Source organism: Mauremys mutica, chromosome 7 (genome assembly GCF_020497125.1).
Source record: "Mauremys mutica isolate MM-2020 ecotype Southern chromosome 7, ASM2049712v1, whole genome shotgun sequence".
NCBI classification, from domain to species: Eukaryota; Metazoa; Chordata; order Testudines; family Geoemydidae; genus Mauremys; species Mauremys mutica.
The window spans coordinates 2871739-2887581 of record NC_059078.1 but is presented as its reverse complement, the minus strand read 5'-3'; the positions used below and the strand labels follow the sequence as shown (position 1 = coordinate 2887581).

General features: G+C 45.1%; 1 protein-coding gene across 10 annotated transcripts in view; it reads left to right on the top strand.

Annotated features, from left to right (window-relative positions):
• Positions 1 to 15843, top strand: part of FHIT (fragile histidine triad diadenosine triphosphatase) — a 1025256-nt gene that overhangs the window by 874736 nt on the left and 134677 nt on the right. For 8 of the 10 annotated variants that reach the window (XM_045023388.1, XM_045023393.1, XM_045023387.1 and 5 more), the window contains one exon: positions 9972 to 10040. The exons of 1 other annotated variant lie outside the window; for it this stretch is intronic. In XM_045023388.1, coding sequence (XP_044879323.1) covers positions 9972 to 10040 — 69 coding nt within the window. Of the gene's footprint in view, positions 1 to 9971; positions 10041 to 12040; positions 12114 to 15843 lie in introns of those variants that run through there. One more of the 10 variants, XM_045023397.1, reaches the window with a different exon arrangement.

Sequence of the window (15843 nt, the reverse complement as noted above, 5' to 3'; positions counted from 1 at the left end):
TAAGTAAAGACTGGGGGGGAATATGCAGTCACAGTTTAAATTTGCATCCAATGCTTTGCGGCAGATACGGATATTAAGGAGAAAGGCTGATCTAGGGCAAGGGATAGAACTGAGAGCCAGGTGATTCAGGATCTGTCCTGGACTCTGCCACAGGCTTCCTATGGGACCTTGGGCAAGTCACTTCACCTTTCTGTGCCTTATCTGTAAAATGGAGACGATGTTACACATGGGTGCAGCAAGGTTTTCAATTCACTGCTATTTGGAGAATGGTTTGAGATCCTTGGGTGGAAGATACGATGTAAATACTACAGCGTTGTTACTGCTTGACAACAAAGTAAACACAACAGGGCAGGGCTGTACCACAGCTCCAATTGGCACCAGGCAGGATGTGGCCAGGAATTGGCTTGGCAAGCCCCTGGCCCTAACAATTCTGAAAATGGCTCCTGGGGGCACAGAGGTGCAGGGCTTAGACCCAGCTCAGATGCACCGGCAGCGACTTCCCCCTCCGTTGAACATTCTGTGCTGGGTATTTGCAGCCAGAATCTGGCCCCTTTGCACCCCTGTAGTGGCACAAAGGAGCTGAATGACAGGCCAGACAGCCCCTGCATTCTCTGGCTCTGATGGGGAGGGAAACCTGCTGAGATCACTGTTCTTTGGCTGCAGCCCTTGCTCACATAAAGGGCACAGTTGTTCACTCTGCATGCACAGGCGGGAGAGTTAACACAAGGACATACCTCTCATTGGGCCAAACCCTTCCCTCCTCACCCAGGGCATTGAGCTAAGGGGAGTGCTGCAGGGCTCCGGATTGCAGCCCATCGAAAGGAGGGGCTCTGCCCCAGAAAGCAGGGATTTTGAAAAGAGCTGAAGGGAATTAAATAACCAGATTCTGTGGTAGTTGAGTGCCTGATTCCCAGTCCCAGCCTTATCTTCTGGATTGTTTAAATGATCCTAGAATAGTTCCCAGAGCTTGTAGAGACAGAATGGTGATAGGATGGCTCATGCAGAGAGGTGAGAGGTAGATGGCAAGAATCCATGGGCCACATTCTCCTCTCGTCCCAGCTTTACGGCAGTGGAACTTCGTTGACTTCCACAGAGTTGTTCCCAAGTGCTGAGCCTCGGGCCGTGGGTGAGGGGGCAAGGAGCCTGCTTTCAGCTCAGTGGCAGTGCTGCAGGCCTGGTTCACTTTCACTCAGTCCCTCGTTACCTCTCAGAAAGACAGTGCCATAGGACCCACATTGACGCAAACGGTGCTGCTGCATGGGCTAATGATCATGATTCATGCCAGGTTTCCTGCTTTTTGGCTGCCCTCCAGTAAACGCTCAACGTTCCCCTGTGCTGTATAAGTTTTAACCTCAGCTCTTGAGTGGGTTTGAAAAGGTTCTTGCATAGTTTTCCCTTCCATTCCTATCATTATGGTGTCAGAGGTCTTTGTTCCGGCCCACCCACAGCTCCTCTTTGTAACATTTCCTAGTCGTCGACAGATAAGTCGGTTACTGAGGACATTGGATCTCTAAGTTGGTAAATCTCTCAGTGGGAGCTGTTTGAAAATATACTTCACTAAGGGTCTGGCTAGGCTGGCACTGGGAGGTGGCATTCCCAGTTCGGGCAGATGTACACGCACGTTAGCGCTGATCTAGCTAGCGTGCTAAAACTAGCGGTGTGGCCACAGCAGTGTGAGTGGCTGCTCGGGTTACCTGTCTGAGTACAACCCTGCAGCTTAGCCCTTGGAAGCAAGGAAAAAGCAAAAGCATCATGGGACTTGCCTGGAGATCTCCCCCATTCTCCCACAGGGCTGTTTCCCTGGTCCTCTTCTGTCTCTGCACCCTGTCTCTAGGTGATCCCATCCGCTCACAAAGCTTCAGCTGCCATCTCTGTTTGGATGACTCAATCTTTCAGCTCCCAGCCTGTCTCCCTTAATCCAATCCCCCCGCATCTCTGACATCTCCTGCATGTCTCACCATCATCTTACACCTAAATGACCAATACTAGACTCAGTATCTTCCCCTCCAAGCTTTCCCTTTCTCCCCAGCACTCTCTCACTGCTAAAAGCACCACTGTCCTCCCTGCAACCCATGCCTGTAATCTCCTCTGTTACAGGTGAGCCACTAGTGCTGATTCTGCCTCTCAGTGTCGGCCCTCTGTGATGGGAGCCTGTGACCAGGACCCAGTCTGCTGGGGAATACAAGGGCAGCCAGTGAGGGTTCAAGGATCTTGCTGAGAAGAAGGCAGCTTGGTGAAAGCTCTCCAGTGCTCCCAGGCAGAGAAACCAGGGAAGCCTCTGTAGGAGGTGCGGGGTTAGCGAGAACTTGGGAGGGGGCTCTCCATACCAGCTAGGTGGAAACCAAGACAAACCAAGAATCTGTAGATGCCTGGTCTCTAGACCTACCTAGGTGGGGCTTGCTAGAAACTGATGAATGGGAAGGGCTGCACCTTTGAAGTTGTTTGCATTGCATAACAACAACAACAACTTTATTGAACCTACTAACTTACAGATAATGCTACATATCTTTATGGGCCAGTAGAGAGAGCTTTTTCTAGTAACTAACTACCTACAGGTGTTCAGACCTTTCTTTTACAGAGTGCTTTTGTTACAGGCCAACTGATCAAGTAGTTAATCAAGAATAACAAATGGATGTGCTATGGGAAGACCAATTTACAAGAAGGGAGAATTGTCCTATTTTTCATATTGCTATCTAAGTAGTGTGTATGTTACCCTTTGTCACCCACTCTCAGTCTTACTCAGAGGCTGGATATTATTCTGGAATTCTTGCTGTGAATCTTGTCATGAGAAGCTTTTTCTCCTGTAAAATCCAGTGTCTTTGGAATGGACGGCAGAAGTTCTCAAGCAAACAAGAAAGTGCGGTCAGCAAAACTCTGCTCTTTTCCCAACCACGGTCCCTTTGATTGTAACGTTGTGCCTGGGGCATATCGCCGCAGGTCGCAGAGCACAGCTCAGTAACATGTGGGAAAGTGACTTGTCCTGATCAGTGCCTTTATCTGCCAGGAAGGTTGTAATGCTTGTCACAGAGCAGAGCTGGCCGTACCTCTGACACCTCCCCCACAAGTGCAGTCTGCATAGGTGACAGGCTCTGAGCCTTCACCTCCCTCCGTGGAATCTCACCTTTCTCTCACTCCAGACTGGCTCCTTGACTGCAAACCCTTTATACCAGCTATGATTGCAGAGCAGGCCTGAGTGGATTTGGATGCCCTGTAAGACATCCCTTTGGGGCTTGTGACCAATGTGAGAATACAGTGAGACAAACCAGAAGGAATCAAAGCATAACAAGAGAAAAGGATTAAAACCACAGAGGGCCTGTGAGCAGTTGTCTAACCTATATGCTATGTAGTTGTAGCCATGTCAGTCCCAGGATATTAGAGAGAGGCGGTGGGCGAGGTAATAGCCTTTATTGGACCAGTTTCTGTTGGTGAGAGAGACGAGCTTTCAAGCCCCACAGAGCTCTTCTTCATGTCTGGGAAAGGTATTCCCAGCTTCACAGCTCTGTGGGGCTCAAAAGCTTGTCTCTCTCACCAACGGAAGTTGGTCCAATAAAGGCTATTACCTCTCACACTTTGTTTTACCGAAATTTAGATAGGCTTAGCTCATCCAGACACCCCCACTTCTGGGTGTGGGGGGACAGTCTGCCCCGTGCCACCCTTGTGTTTCCCTCTCTGTCTTCAGGGCCCCCGGTTTCTTGTCCTGGGCCTCCTGAACCAGTTTATTCATCCCACCAGTGGTGGTTACAGTTAATAGCCCCAGATCAGTGCTGACAAACTCTTAGCTGGGCTATTGTTTCCTTTCCTGCTGGAAGTTATCCTTGTAACCCTGCAACAAGCAGTATAACAACCAGGCAAACGGCACACACAATAGTAATAAAATAGTACAGGATCTTCTGTATCCTTCACGGTGCCATATGTTAATGATGGCTGATTCAACACCTGTCTTTAGCATTCCATCTGTTGCCAAAATCACCTTCAACATCCACTTCTGCAAGCTATTCCTAGCCTATCAACAGACATTTCTATAACTAGTGCAAGGGGACTGATCGGCTATTCAAACATGATTCTCTCTCTATATATGTATACCACCTTAGCTATAGGCATCACTCTGTGCATGGCCTATAATATTAAAACAAAACTCACCTGAGCAGGATGGATTATCTCTAGGAAAACAGGCTCCAGTTTTCTTGGCTAAGATTTTTGCAAGTATTTTGCAGCTCACGCTCATTGGTATAATTCTTTAGAGGTATAATTCCCACAAACGCCTGCCTCTTTGCCAGATTTCAATATTAGAGAGATTAGTGCACTCTTGAATGACCTAGGCAGCCTGCCACTTCCAAAGTCACATTGAAAATTTTGCATAGTCCTGAGCCTAAGATTCCTTCATTGAAACACAAACGTTGGAGATGGTAAAGATCTGCTGGATCTAGTCAGTTCCCTGGCCCATGCAAGCTTGCTTCTTACAGGGCATTCCGGGTTGTCAAGTGATGGGGCTGTCACTGCTTCCTGTCGTGCAGCCTGATCAATCTCCCCATTAGCAATTGGTGTTTATTGATCATTCTTCATATTGAGGGAGCACTTAAAATGTGGTCCCTGCCTAGAGAGCTTGCAGTAAAAGGCATTACTTTCTGAAGGTCGTAAAAAAGAGCATTTGGGGGATTTCTTCTGTGACTGGCACACACTGGTGTTTGGAACGTGCCAAATCCGAACAGAAACAAAACCAGTGGCTAAACACACAAAGCACTGCAGGTGCAAGTTCACACATCTCTGTCCTGATGTCAGTACCATGGATTGTTGTATCAAAATAATGGGAAACCAAAGAGCGCTCTTTAAGAAAAAGGAAATGCAGCTCAGCAGCGGTTGAAAGCTGTTCAGTGGAGTGGGGCGGGGCTGACGGTTGAAGGGCGTGGGATCTAGAGAGTGACCTGCTCTCTTCGCTACTTGTGGTCCTTCCAAACAAGGGTGGGGCACATTAATTACCCTGGGGTGGGCGGGACGAGCGTGAACACGATTGCACTTTTTCTATGAATTCGGGCTGGACCACAGCTTCCAAGGGCTGTCGATCTGTTACCTCTCTCCTGAGCTAAATTCACGGGAAGAGAACACTGTGAAGCTGCTAAGAGGCTCTGAGGTCAGCAAGGAATCTAATCTGACAGATCATCATGGATTCTAGGCAAAGAAGACGTAGGCCCAGCTCCTGAGCATAGCTCAGCCGCAGCTCGGTGCAGGTCAGGAAGGAAGTTAAAAGCCACCTCTCCACCCTATCTTCTCATCTTCCCTCCCTAGTCTGGAAGCCATTTGGCCATTTTTACCAGTGTAAAGTAGAGCAACCTCTGGGCTGCTTTATGTTATGCTATCTGCCCATGGCCCTAGAGTGCAGTTCAGGGATCCCAGCCATAGGGATGTCACTGGCCATAGCCCTCACCCCAGGATGTAGCTAGGAGGGAGGTGCATGAGCTGCTATTATTATTGATTATTTCTATTACAGGGGTGCCTGGAGGCCCCAAATGAAATCAGGGTGGTTTTGTGCTAGGCACTGTACAGAAACACTTCCTGCCATGAAGAACTTGTAATTTAAAGAGACAAGATTGATGAAGGGTGAGAGAAGAAACTGAGGTATGGAGAAGTTAAGTGACTTGCCCAGTGTAAGCGGCAGACTGGAATAGGACAGGGTCCCAGTGCTCTAATCACAGGCCCATGCTGTCTTTGTGGCCAGGGGGAATTTTCAGATGGCTCTTAAGCATATTGTAGGGATGTTCTGTGCCACTGGAGAGTCTCAGAGCAGCCAGGTCACACAGGAGGATCTGGCACTTAGTCTTTGGCTGTCAGGTGGCGTCTGAGAACTAACCATAGACCCCTATCCAGCAATGCACTAAAGCACGTGCGTAATTTCCAGCATGTGAATCGTCCCCTTGAATCAATCAACCTAATGGTTCTATTTACATGCTGCTGTTGAGCCAGTGCTTAAGGGCCTTGCTGGATCAAGGCCTTAGTGAAAGAAAAAATGAATGAAGAACCAAAAAAACAAAAAAAACCCACACAAAAAACCCACCTAGAAGGCTGTTAAATTGGAAGGCAAATGAAAGAAGGTGTAAGTTCCCTGTCCTAGATGTTTCTCACCACATGCCACCTCCAGGTCCACGCTGCTATTTTATCCCCTTATTTTCTCAGGAAAGCAGAAGAGAAGGAAACCACTTCAGATGTAATTGCACCTCGCAGCTCCTGCTTGACTCTATTACACAAGCAGTAGGGAGAATTCAGATTGTCCTCTATGTTCTTTTCAGAGCATTAAAAAAAGGTATCTGGGATATCTGCAGTCAAAGCACCTGCTTTCTTACTTGGTCGTGGTTACCTCATCCGAAAAGCATCCCTCTTGGTTTTTAAATAGGGTAGTTAGAGTTTGTTCTACAACAGATCGCGTTCCATAAAAACATAATGCAAATAGTAAAGGGGAACGAACCATGCAATTGTCCTACTGTTTTTAAGTGGCCCAGATGCTGGTATAAACATGGGCAGGGGTTGTTTTTTTTTAATACAATTGGTGTATCTTTTGTGTTTCTCCTTTTTAATTCTAATCGCAGGCAGCCTTCCTGGATAGAGGGTCACATTAGGAAACATTTACAGTGCAAGTCAGCGTGCATTGTATCTTACTGCTTTTTTCAGTATTAGAGCCTGAGTCCAAGTCCATTGAAATCAATAGGCGCCTTCCCATTGACTTCAGTAGGGTTTGGATCATGTTCCTACTTGAATTGCCCAGCTTGTCTGTGTCTGTCATATATAGTACCTATCCCAAATATACCTTGGGACACTTTCCCACAGAAATGAAAACAACTATTAAAAATAGCTCTGTTTGTCTTTGTCTACCACTAGCTAGCTGATATAAGGCTATAGACAAATGGACAGAAATGCATTCAAACATTCCAGTGTCAGGGATCTATCAAGACCTGTGTTCCAGAAGGAGAGAAACTGAATGGCAGGTTATTTACAGAATATAGTGTACATTTTAAATCGAAGAAGCACCCCAAAAGCTTTCTGGTCTGGTGAAATTTCCAGCACAACCTTTAAGCTCCATTCTCTTCTTTTTCTTGAAAATCCTTAATTTTCCAAATGTAAAATTGAAGGCCCAGTGGTACCAATGAGCAACTTTCAGCTTGCAGTGTGGTTTTGAGCAATAGATCATCAGAGCAATGATGCCCAGATGATGTATTGCACTAATACATCATACCAGCACTATCGCTTTCATGATATATTAGTATAATCCACTATCAGTACACTATCACTGATGTATTACTCAAAAAACACAGTTTTTAACCTACAAAAAGCATCTTCAGCTGTAACCTGATTATTATTTTTCTGTATTATTTTTCTTCAGCATAAACAATAGAGTATGCCTCAGCTTTCTCTAGGTCAGTCTAGTTAAAAAGGGAGAGGTATTCAGACTACCTTGCTAACTGAAACTTTTTCTGTAATTTCTCTCTATTCCAGTGAGCAAAGGCTTTTTATGGACTGAAGCTAACACCGTATCGCAGTGTGTAAATTTCCTACCAAACAAACAGGCAAAATTATTTTGATTTTTGGGCTCAATCTGCACTTGAGCCATGTATTCTGCGGTTCATCAGTGGGGGTTGATTTGCAACTCAGCAAGTGATACCGGGGCAAAATGCAGATAACACTTTGCACAAAGCACTCAGGGCTGTTTCTGATGCCCCCAGCTCGGCTCTATCTAGGCACTGAGTATGAGGCTTTGTACAATCATAGCATTGGAAGAGACCTCGGGAGATCGTCTAGTCCAACCCCCTGCTCAAAGCAGGACCATCCCCAGCTAAATCCTAGTCTAACTAGGACCCTTTGCTCTCCCTCCCCAATGACAGATTGAAGGGTTGTATTCAGGGATGGGTTACGAGACGAGAGAGAGCAGGGAAAAGAGAAAGCAAAGCCAGCTTGCCATTTTGTAGCCCCCTCCATCCAGCCTGGAAAAGCCTTTGCGAAGGGGAGTTTGGCCTGATGCTCTTCATGTGGCGTCTCTGCTGGCAGGGGAGCCCACGGAGGACAGCTCTCTGCTGAGAACGGCTGCCTCCAGCTCCCGAATCTTCCTTTGTACACGTCACAGGAACTTCCCTGCTGCAGCCAATGGGGCTGAATCCAAGACAGAGCTGGGCCAGACTGACTGACATGACTTGTCTAATGCTATGAAGGGAGTCAGGGACAAAAGTGAGTTTCGAACTGACTGCAGTGAAGTTACACCAGGAAGGCGTTTGGGCGGCTGTATCCGAGGGTCCCCACTGTGAACGGATAGCGATACTTAGCTACCCACTGGGCTGGCGGAGAGGAGAGAAGCTGTTAAAGGCTCAGACTGGAAAGCATTATATAAATGCTCAATATCCCATGGCTGTGATATAATTCTAGCATAGGCTCAGATACCACTCTGGTGGGTGCTGTAGAGATATCTGAGAGAGATTGTGAGCTTTACTGCTGTGGCCACAGATGCACAGGCTGCTGCAGCTGGACTTTAATTCTCTCGCTCTCTGCCCCTCTCCCCCTACTTCTCTAGCTCGTCCAGAGGCATATCTGAACTTTGGGACTCAATTACCTATTTGTTTGCCCCAGTAGTAGCAGTATCTGTGATAGGCTTCGTGGTTGAATTTAGAGCCAGCTGGCAAAAGGCTTCAGTCCTGTAGGAGTGTCTCTCAGTTGGGCTGCATGTACATTCACCTTAGCACTTCTTCTCGGATGCTGAAATACTCTGCAATAGCCTGGTTTGCTGTTCGCCAGGCTAGTCATGCACAAGCTTAGTCTTAAGCTCTGAACAAGCTTAGTCTTAAGCTCTGCACAAGCTCAGGTGTGAGGATTCTTAGCAGTAATAATTATTAAAAGATGAGGGTTCACCTGTTTGAATTTTATCCCCGTTTCATTATTTGAAATTATTTATTTATCCATCTTTCCCCGGAGTTCATGATTAAATACAGCCCCTCTCTCTCCATAGAATAACAGGGCCAATCTTAGCTGAGCTGTTGATGTCAACAGTACATCACTCCTCTTGGAGGCAGCTAACAAGGAAGAGATGCTTTTGATGGAGGGTGGTGCTCTTGCAGCTACCAATGCCGGGGTTCTGCCGAATATGGAGGGAACTTTGGGGCCTGATCCCTTGTCCATTGAAGACAATGGAAAGACTCCCATTGACATCAGTAGGCTCCTTCATTTCCACACGCCCGTTCTGGCTGTACTCGTCCCTTAACTCTTCTTCCTCATAAGAGTTGTGAGCCCTTTGCACTCCCAGAACCTGGACTCTCAGTGGGTTTTATGCCACCAGGGCCCTCCGCCACAGATTGTACCAGCAACATTCAGGTTCCACTTTCTTGGAAGATGTTGTAAAAGCAAAACTTTAACATATCTTTTTTTAGTCTTGCAAAATACATGCTGTTAGGCATTCTGTACATCCCCATGTGTCCTCCCCACAATACCATTGCTACCTGAACAGCTGTGTGGTTTGACAGCAGAGTCTGAGGAGAATTTCCTTTATCCCGTAGTCTTCTCAGAACACTGCCGAGCCAACACTATGTAACCCTGACCCTGCAGCCCCCGGCTTACACCTGCTATCTACCTTCTAATGCAATCCGAAGTTGGCAAATTCTTATTCCTGTCAGTTTCAAAGTCACAACAGTCAGCGTTAAGATATGCTGTCATTTCAAAGCGCTGGCTAAATACAACTCAGACTGACAACTCGGAATAATTCCTAAACTTTCTGGCATTTCACTCAAAAGCTCATATTACAACAAAGTTGCTTTCTCATGTTTTTCATCTTCCGTAGTCTCCGAAGATTTACAGTACAGTTATAGAACAGGGTAACATTTTTTTCCTCTGATAATAATAGCGTGGGAGCCAGTGTGTAGTAATAGGATGTCAGGAAAACATCACTGTCAGCCTACAAAAATTATCACGATAATCACCATTGTTTGTTGTTTTTGAATTTTCAGCACGTTCATGTCCATGTACTTCCAAGGAAGGTTGGCGACTTCAGCAGAAATGACAGTGTCTATGATGAGGTAGGTCTCATTCAAAGATCTTATTGCTAGACCAAAGTGAGTGTCAGTTTAATCAACTTAATGAGCCAGGTCTTGCCCTAGATAAAGTGGCATTATTTAAAGTGAATGCCACCAAATTTGAATTTTTAAACTGCTGGCAAAGAAACTGGAGATTACAGAACACCAAACAGGATAGTGTACGGATTTTCTTGCAAGCCAAGGAGCAAATTATGCAATGCATAGGGCTGTAAAGAAGTGTTGGGCAACCCCTTAAGTTCATGTGAGCTACCCTTGCTGTGCGTAGTTGTACAGAGGAAGATACAGTCTCACATGCTACTTCCACCTTTTCATATTCTCTGTGTGTATATATATTTCTCACATATGTTCCAGTCTATGCATCCGATGAAGTGGGCTGTAGACCACGAAAGCTTATGCTCAAATAAATTTGTTAGTCTCTAAGGGTATGGCGGGTAGTGATCGATCTATCGGGGATCGATGTATTGTGTCTTGTCCCCGTCGACTCCGGAACTCCACCAGGGCAAGAGGTAGAAGCAGAGTCGATGGGGGAGCGGCGGCCGTTGATCCCATGCCCCGAGGACACGAAGTAAGTCAATCTAAGTCGATCTAAGATACGTCGACTTCAGCTACGCCAGGGTTTCTCAAACAGGGGTCGCCACTTGTATAGGGAAAGCCCCTGGCGGGCCGGGCCGGTTTGTTTACCTGCCCCATCTGCAGGTCTGGCCGATCGCGGCTCCCACTGGCTGCAGTTCGCTGCTCCGGGCCAATGGTAGCCACGAAGTTGCGTATCTCGTAGCTGAAGTTGCGTATCTTAGATCGATCCCCCCCTAGTGTAGACCAGGCCTAAGGTGCCACAAGTACTCCTGTTCTTCTCACATTCTGTCCCTCATGCATGCAAGCAGGAGTGGGAAGGCCCGGGTGGGGAATGGGCAGCATTTTGCACCATGCCCCAAGACAGGGGTCAGCATAGCTGCGCCAGCACTGTGAGGAAAATAGCTTTCCTTGGCCATAGACGTGGTGCAGTGTACTTCCCTCTCAGGGCAAGAAGAAACCCAGCAGGCTGATTACCAATCTCAGAGTCACTGTCTGCCTCCTGGCCTGCTCCAGGGGCCACACAACCAGGCAAGCCCATAGTTCAGCCCTAGAGATCAAAATTAAGCAGAATAGATGTGTGTCTCTTTGCTATACATATGCACGTGGCTCCGATTGCAGGATTGGAGCCATAATCAATTACATTTTCATGTAATTACTGATTTTTTTTTAAATGAACATTTGTATTGGGCATTGCCACTTTCACCAGCTGATAACAATCTGAATGAGTTAAAAGACAATTCTAATCAACACACTTAAATGTACAAACTTTATTCCTTCCTGGAAATTATTAATGTCAACTTTTTTCAACACCACGCCATCTGTTTTAGGATGAATTCATCATATTTTTCTGCTGTTGCACTTTTTTCCCCTTTGTGATGTGCCTATGATGATGCTTCCCTATAGAATGTTATTTACACATTCTGAAATGAAAAATGTTATACCATGTTTTGGATCATCTCTAAATGTTATGACTATGTAAAATGATTATGACAGTGAAATATTAGCTTTGGCAGTAATGTGTATGTGAGAGTTATGGGATGGATGGGGGTCCTGACCCTGGAAAACACAAGTAACCAACGATGCACAAGTAGACCAAATGAGTTCATTATGGCAGTACTTGTGTACTGCTGTGATTGAAGGAATATCAGCAACTTGAAATCCAATCAATATTTTAAAAATGTGTTAAAAATAGTTTTAGATACCACACCAGTCCCCGAGTTCCTCTGCCTTTTTTAGTTTTGTTTTACAATGACATTTTCCAATTTTTAAACATACTTTTCCTTCCCCGTTGCTGCATGTAAAACCCATACACACAGGTAAAGCGCAGTGAAGCAGACTATGCACTAAGTGCTGTCAAATGGAAAAAAGTAAACAAATGAAACAAGATATTTCTTTCTCATTGCTTTCAGTTATAGCAGATATGGGTGGTGTTTGGAGCAATAGTGAACAAAAAGAAAAATCGGACAGCAATCTGGCTTTAAATCGACCTATATATCCTTTTGAGGATGAATTTAAACCCCAGAGTTGTTCAAATATTGATAATTAGCCACATATGTTTTTCAATAACTATAGTTAAGTCTGGATTTCAAACCTTTAAACTGTATGAAGTTAGACTGTATCGTCCCAAAAAATTGTCATTTAGACCCAGCTTAAGTTGTTTAAGACAAAATTCTGCTGTTTTTGTTTTGTTTTGTTAAGCAATACATTACTGTAAGAGCAGTGGATGAAATCTTTCTGGTATTTTTTGGGTGTTGGGGAACCAGAAATTATCACAATATTTAAACACGAAAGCTGGCTATTGAAGGTGTGTAGTTTCGGGGGGGAAGAGGTTGAAACTGACCAGTACTGTAGCAGAACCTCATGTTGTCACAAAAGGATGTATCAGTTTGTCAGGAAGATCCATGTGTGGATCTTCGACAGGTCAGCAGATCACTCTGTATCGGCAGGCTGCAGCTCTGTAACAGGTTGACTGCTAACCAGTGAGATAAGGCTGTGGGAGTGTTCTTCAGATCCCAACTCCCCTGGAACATAGTCTGAGGTCAATCAGTATCTTGGCTGTAAGTGTGGATTAGTTTACATGAGGGAGGCTGATCAAAGGAGCTATATTTTGGATTGCAAACATAGACACTATTCGGTAATTGCCCCAAAGCCCCATTCACATATAGCCTGTGTATACGTGCTGCTCAGCCTACTTGTCACAAAGCATTTTGACAGGGACATCTCATTAAAGTGTACACCAAACCCAGCCGCACTGCAAGATAAGCAAATGCTCTGTAACTATTGTGTAGGATTCTCTGCAAAGTCCTGATCACAGCTTTGGTTCAACACAAGCTAACGTAAATCTCCAAAGAAATTTAACTGGTTTAGAACCTTCCAGACTGTGACACGTTGTCATCTGTTTATGCTCGGTAGATTGCTGGCAAGTCCCATGACACTCTTCACTCTTTGACAAGTGAAGAACGTGCCCAGATGTTGAGGCATCAGTCTCTAGGATTTCTGGAGACAAGATGTTGGAAAGGAGCTGCATCCTCTTGATATCTCCCCCCACTCCTCCTACCCCGGGTTGTCTTGGGAATGAATAGCCCTGTTGTTGAGTAATGGTTTGAGCAGAGGAATGGGAATCAGGACTTCAATAGGTTGAGCCCCCTTAGGTAAATCCTATTTATCCTGCATTTGGGTGTGAGGCTCGGAAATTCTGTCTTCTGACACTATGTTGAGGCATAAGGGGAATATTTAAAGGTAGAAAATAATGTGTCTGTGACAGATGGAATTCCCTGTACTTTGGGAGATTTGACTGAATTAGGTTTAAGTATCTTTGGAGTCCAGTGTATTAAATGCAAAGGTTCTGTAATATTGTGGGTCTGGGTGATCAAAGGACTATATTGGACAATGTGGCAGACAATGAACTGTTAGGACAATAGTGTGAAGTGGAGTCTCTGGGAAATCGCTAGGAGAAGGTCAATGCAATTTTACGCCATCCCCTCTGCCTCTGGTTATGCCCAAACCCAGCCCTTTGAATCTACGCCCTGCAGGGAGGACAATTGTTTGCTGTTCCCAGAGCTCCAAGATCAAAGGCACAAACTGTATAAACGAGGAACTCTCAGATTTACAGGAGTGCCCGTTCTCAGCTAACAGTTCTTATGGACTTGTAACCACAGAAAACCCCTTGGTAGGTTGAAGGATGGATCATCTGCCAAAGCGATGACTGGAGTTGGGGATGGAGGGACATGTGGAAAGCTATTAGCATGCATGCAGTATGTATTAGCATGCATGCAGTACGTTTTCTCCTAAATACTTTTATCTTCAGAATAAATGTGCTTGCTTAGAAAAATTGTGTGGTGGATTAACTGTGGGCAATTACAGTGTTTATAGCCCCTGAGGAGAAAGCAAAGCAGGCCTGCTGAAGCAGTTTGACTTACTGTGAAACTCACAGTGAAGGCAGGGAACTGTGTGGCTTGGAGTCAGGAGCCAGAGAGAGTTGTATGTCTCTACCCAAGACGGGGGATGGCTGAGGAGCTAAGAACCTAGAGTGGGTGCCCTGGCTTGTCCATGGAGGGAGAATACAGGTGCAATAGCCCTGAATTGCAACAGTGTCTTTATTGCTTGGTATGTTTTTATGGGATTGACCAACAGGCTGTGTTGGATGATGCCTCTTGTTCTTGGTGCATATTTATACTTTCTTAATGGTTCAGTATTGGAAAACTTAATTACAAAAGAAGAGAGAGAAAGAAAAACATCCAATCCCAAAATGCCTTTCCTGACATGTTTCCTCCAATAAGTCACTTGATCTAGGCATACATATCTTAGTAAATACTTCAGATGCCTCTGCTTGATTACTTTTAAATATTTATAGAATCATTAGAAATGAAAAAACCTACTAGATTTGGAATACGCTTTCCCTCTGTCTCTGCAGTGAGACTCCCTGGGATTTGTTTATTTCCTGGGGACTGCTAATGAACCACCATGGCACTTTGTCACAGTAAAGACTAAAGGTATGGGTTTTTTTAATCCTCCCGTTTTCCTGAAATTATTTGGAGCCCAACCCTCCAGACAACTTACACGTGACTGTTAAGTTTCTTTCCTAAAGCAATTACAGGATCAGGCCCTTTATATTTTACTCTTGGTTTATACTCATTTCGTATCAATCTTGAAGCATTCTTCTCAATGAATTCTATTGTTTCTTGAAGATTGGAACTGCCGTGGAAGATCTGGATAGCTATTAGGAAAAGGCTTTAATCAAAACACGTGCATATTGTCATCTGTATTTCTTTCATTTGATTTAAAAGCGAATGAGATCTTTATATTTATCCATCAAGGAATGTAAGGGTGTTTTTGTCAAGGAATATCTGCTTTGCAATAGAGGATCTGTTCTTTTCTGTTGTGAAAGTATGACACGACAGATAGATTCAGTTGTGCATGAATGGATAAAGTCTACCAAAGAGCTACGTTCTGTGTTGATACAATGAGCGTGAGCACTATGTAGCTATCAGAGGTCAGTGTATTAAAGACCTTGAAGACATTATCCTGAAATGTGTCTCCACTCTCAGAGCACCTCGATTAAGGAGCACTATGTGTTTGTAGAAACTCTAACACAATGGGGCCCTGATCTCAGCTGAAGCCACTAGCTGTTACTATAATAAAAATAATCATCCTGCCTTAGGTTGAGGGTGATAACTCTCTTACTGCGGTGGGTGTGGGGCTCTTCATTGCTGTGCATAGAGAACAGAAAAAAACAGGCTTGTGTTACCATCATTATTAATGAACGTTGATGTTGGATTGACAGCCTTGGTGACTGGAGACATGCCGGCATTGTCCATCCAATGGGTGACTCAGCCTTTTTTGAAGGAGACCTCTCTAGAGGAGTGAATGAAACTCAGTCTACCTGTCAATGAGATCCTTAGTATCTACCAGCGCTGCTAGAAATGGTGTCATTTAGCACCTAGTGATGTGTTTGGGGATGAAGAACCCTGGGTGCTCTCACTCTATCCTCAGTAATTGGACTGAGACCACCGTCCTATTTCCGTAAACAGTTACTACCAATGCAAACCATATTCAGATCAATTAATTTCAGGTGAACAGTTCTGTGTCTGTAACTGGGCTTATTCTCCCCCACGCTCAAGTTTCTAGTCTCTGTCTAGACAGAAGCTCCTTGCCTAGCCTGGTGAGAAATGCAAACATGATGAATAAAGGGGAACGCAAAAACAAGAGAGCC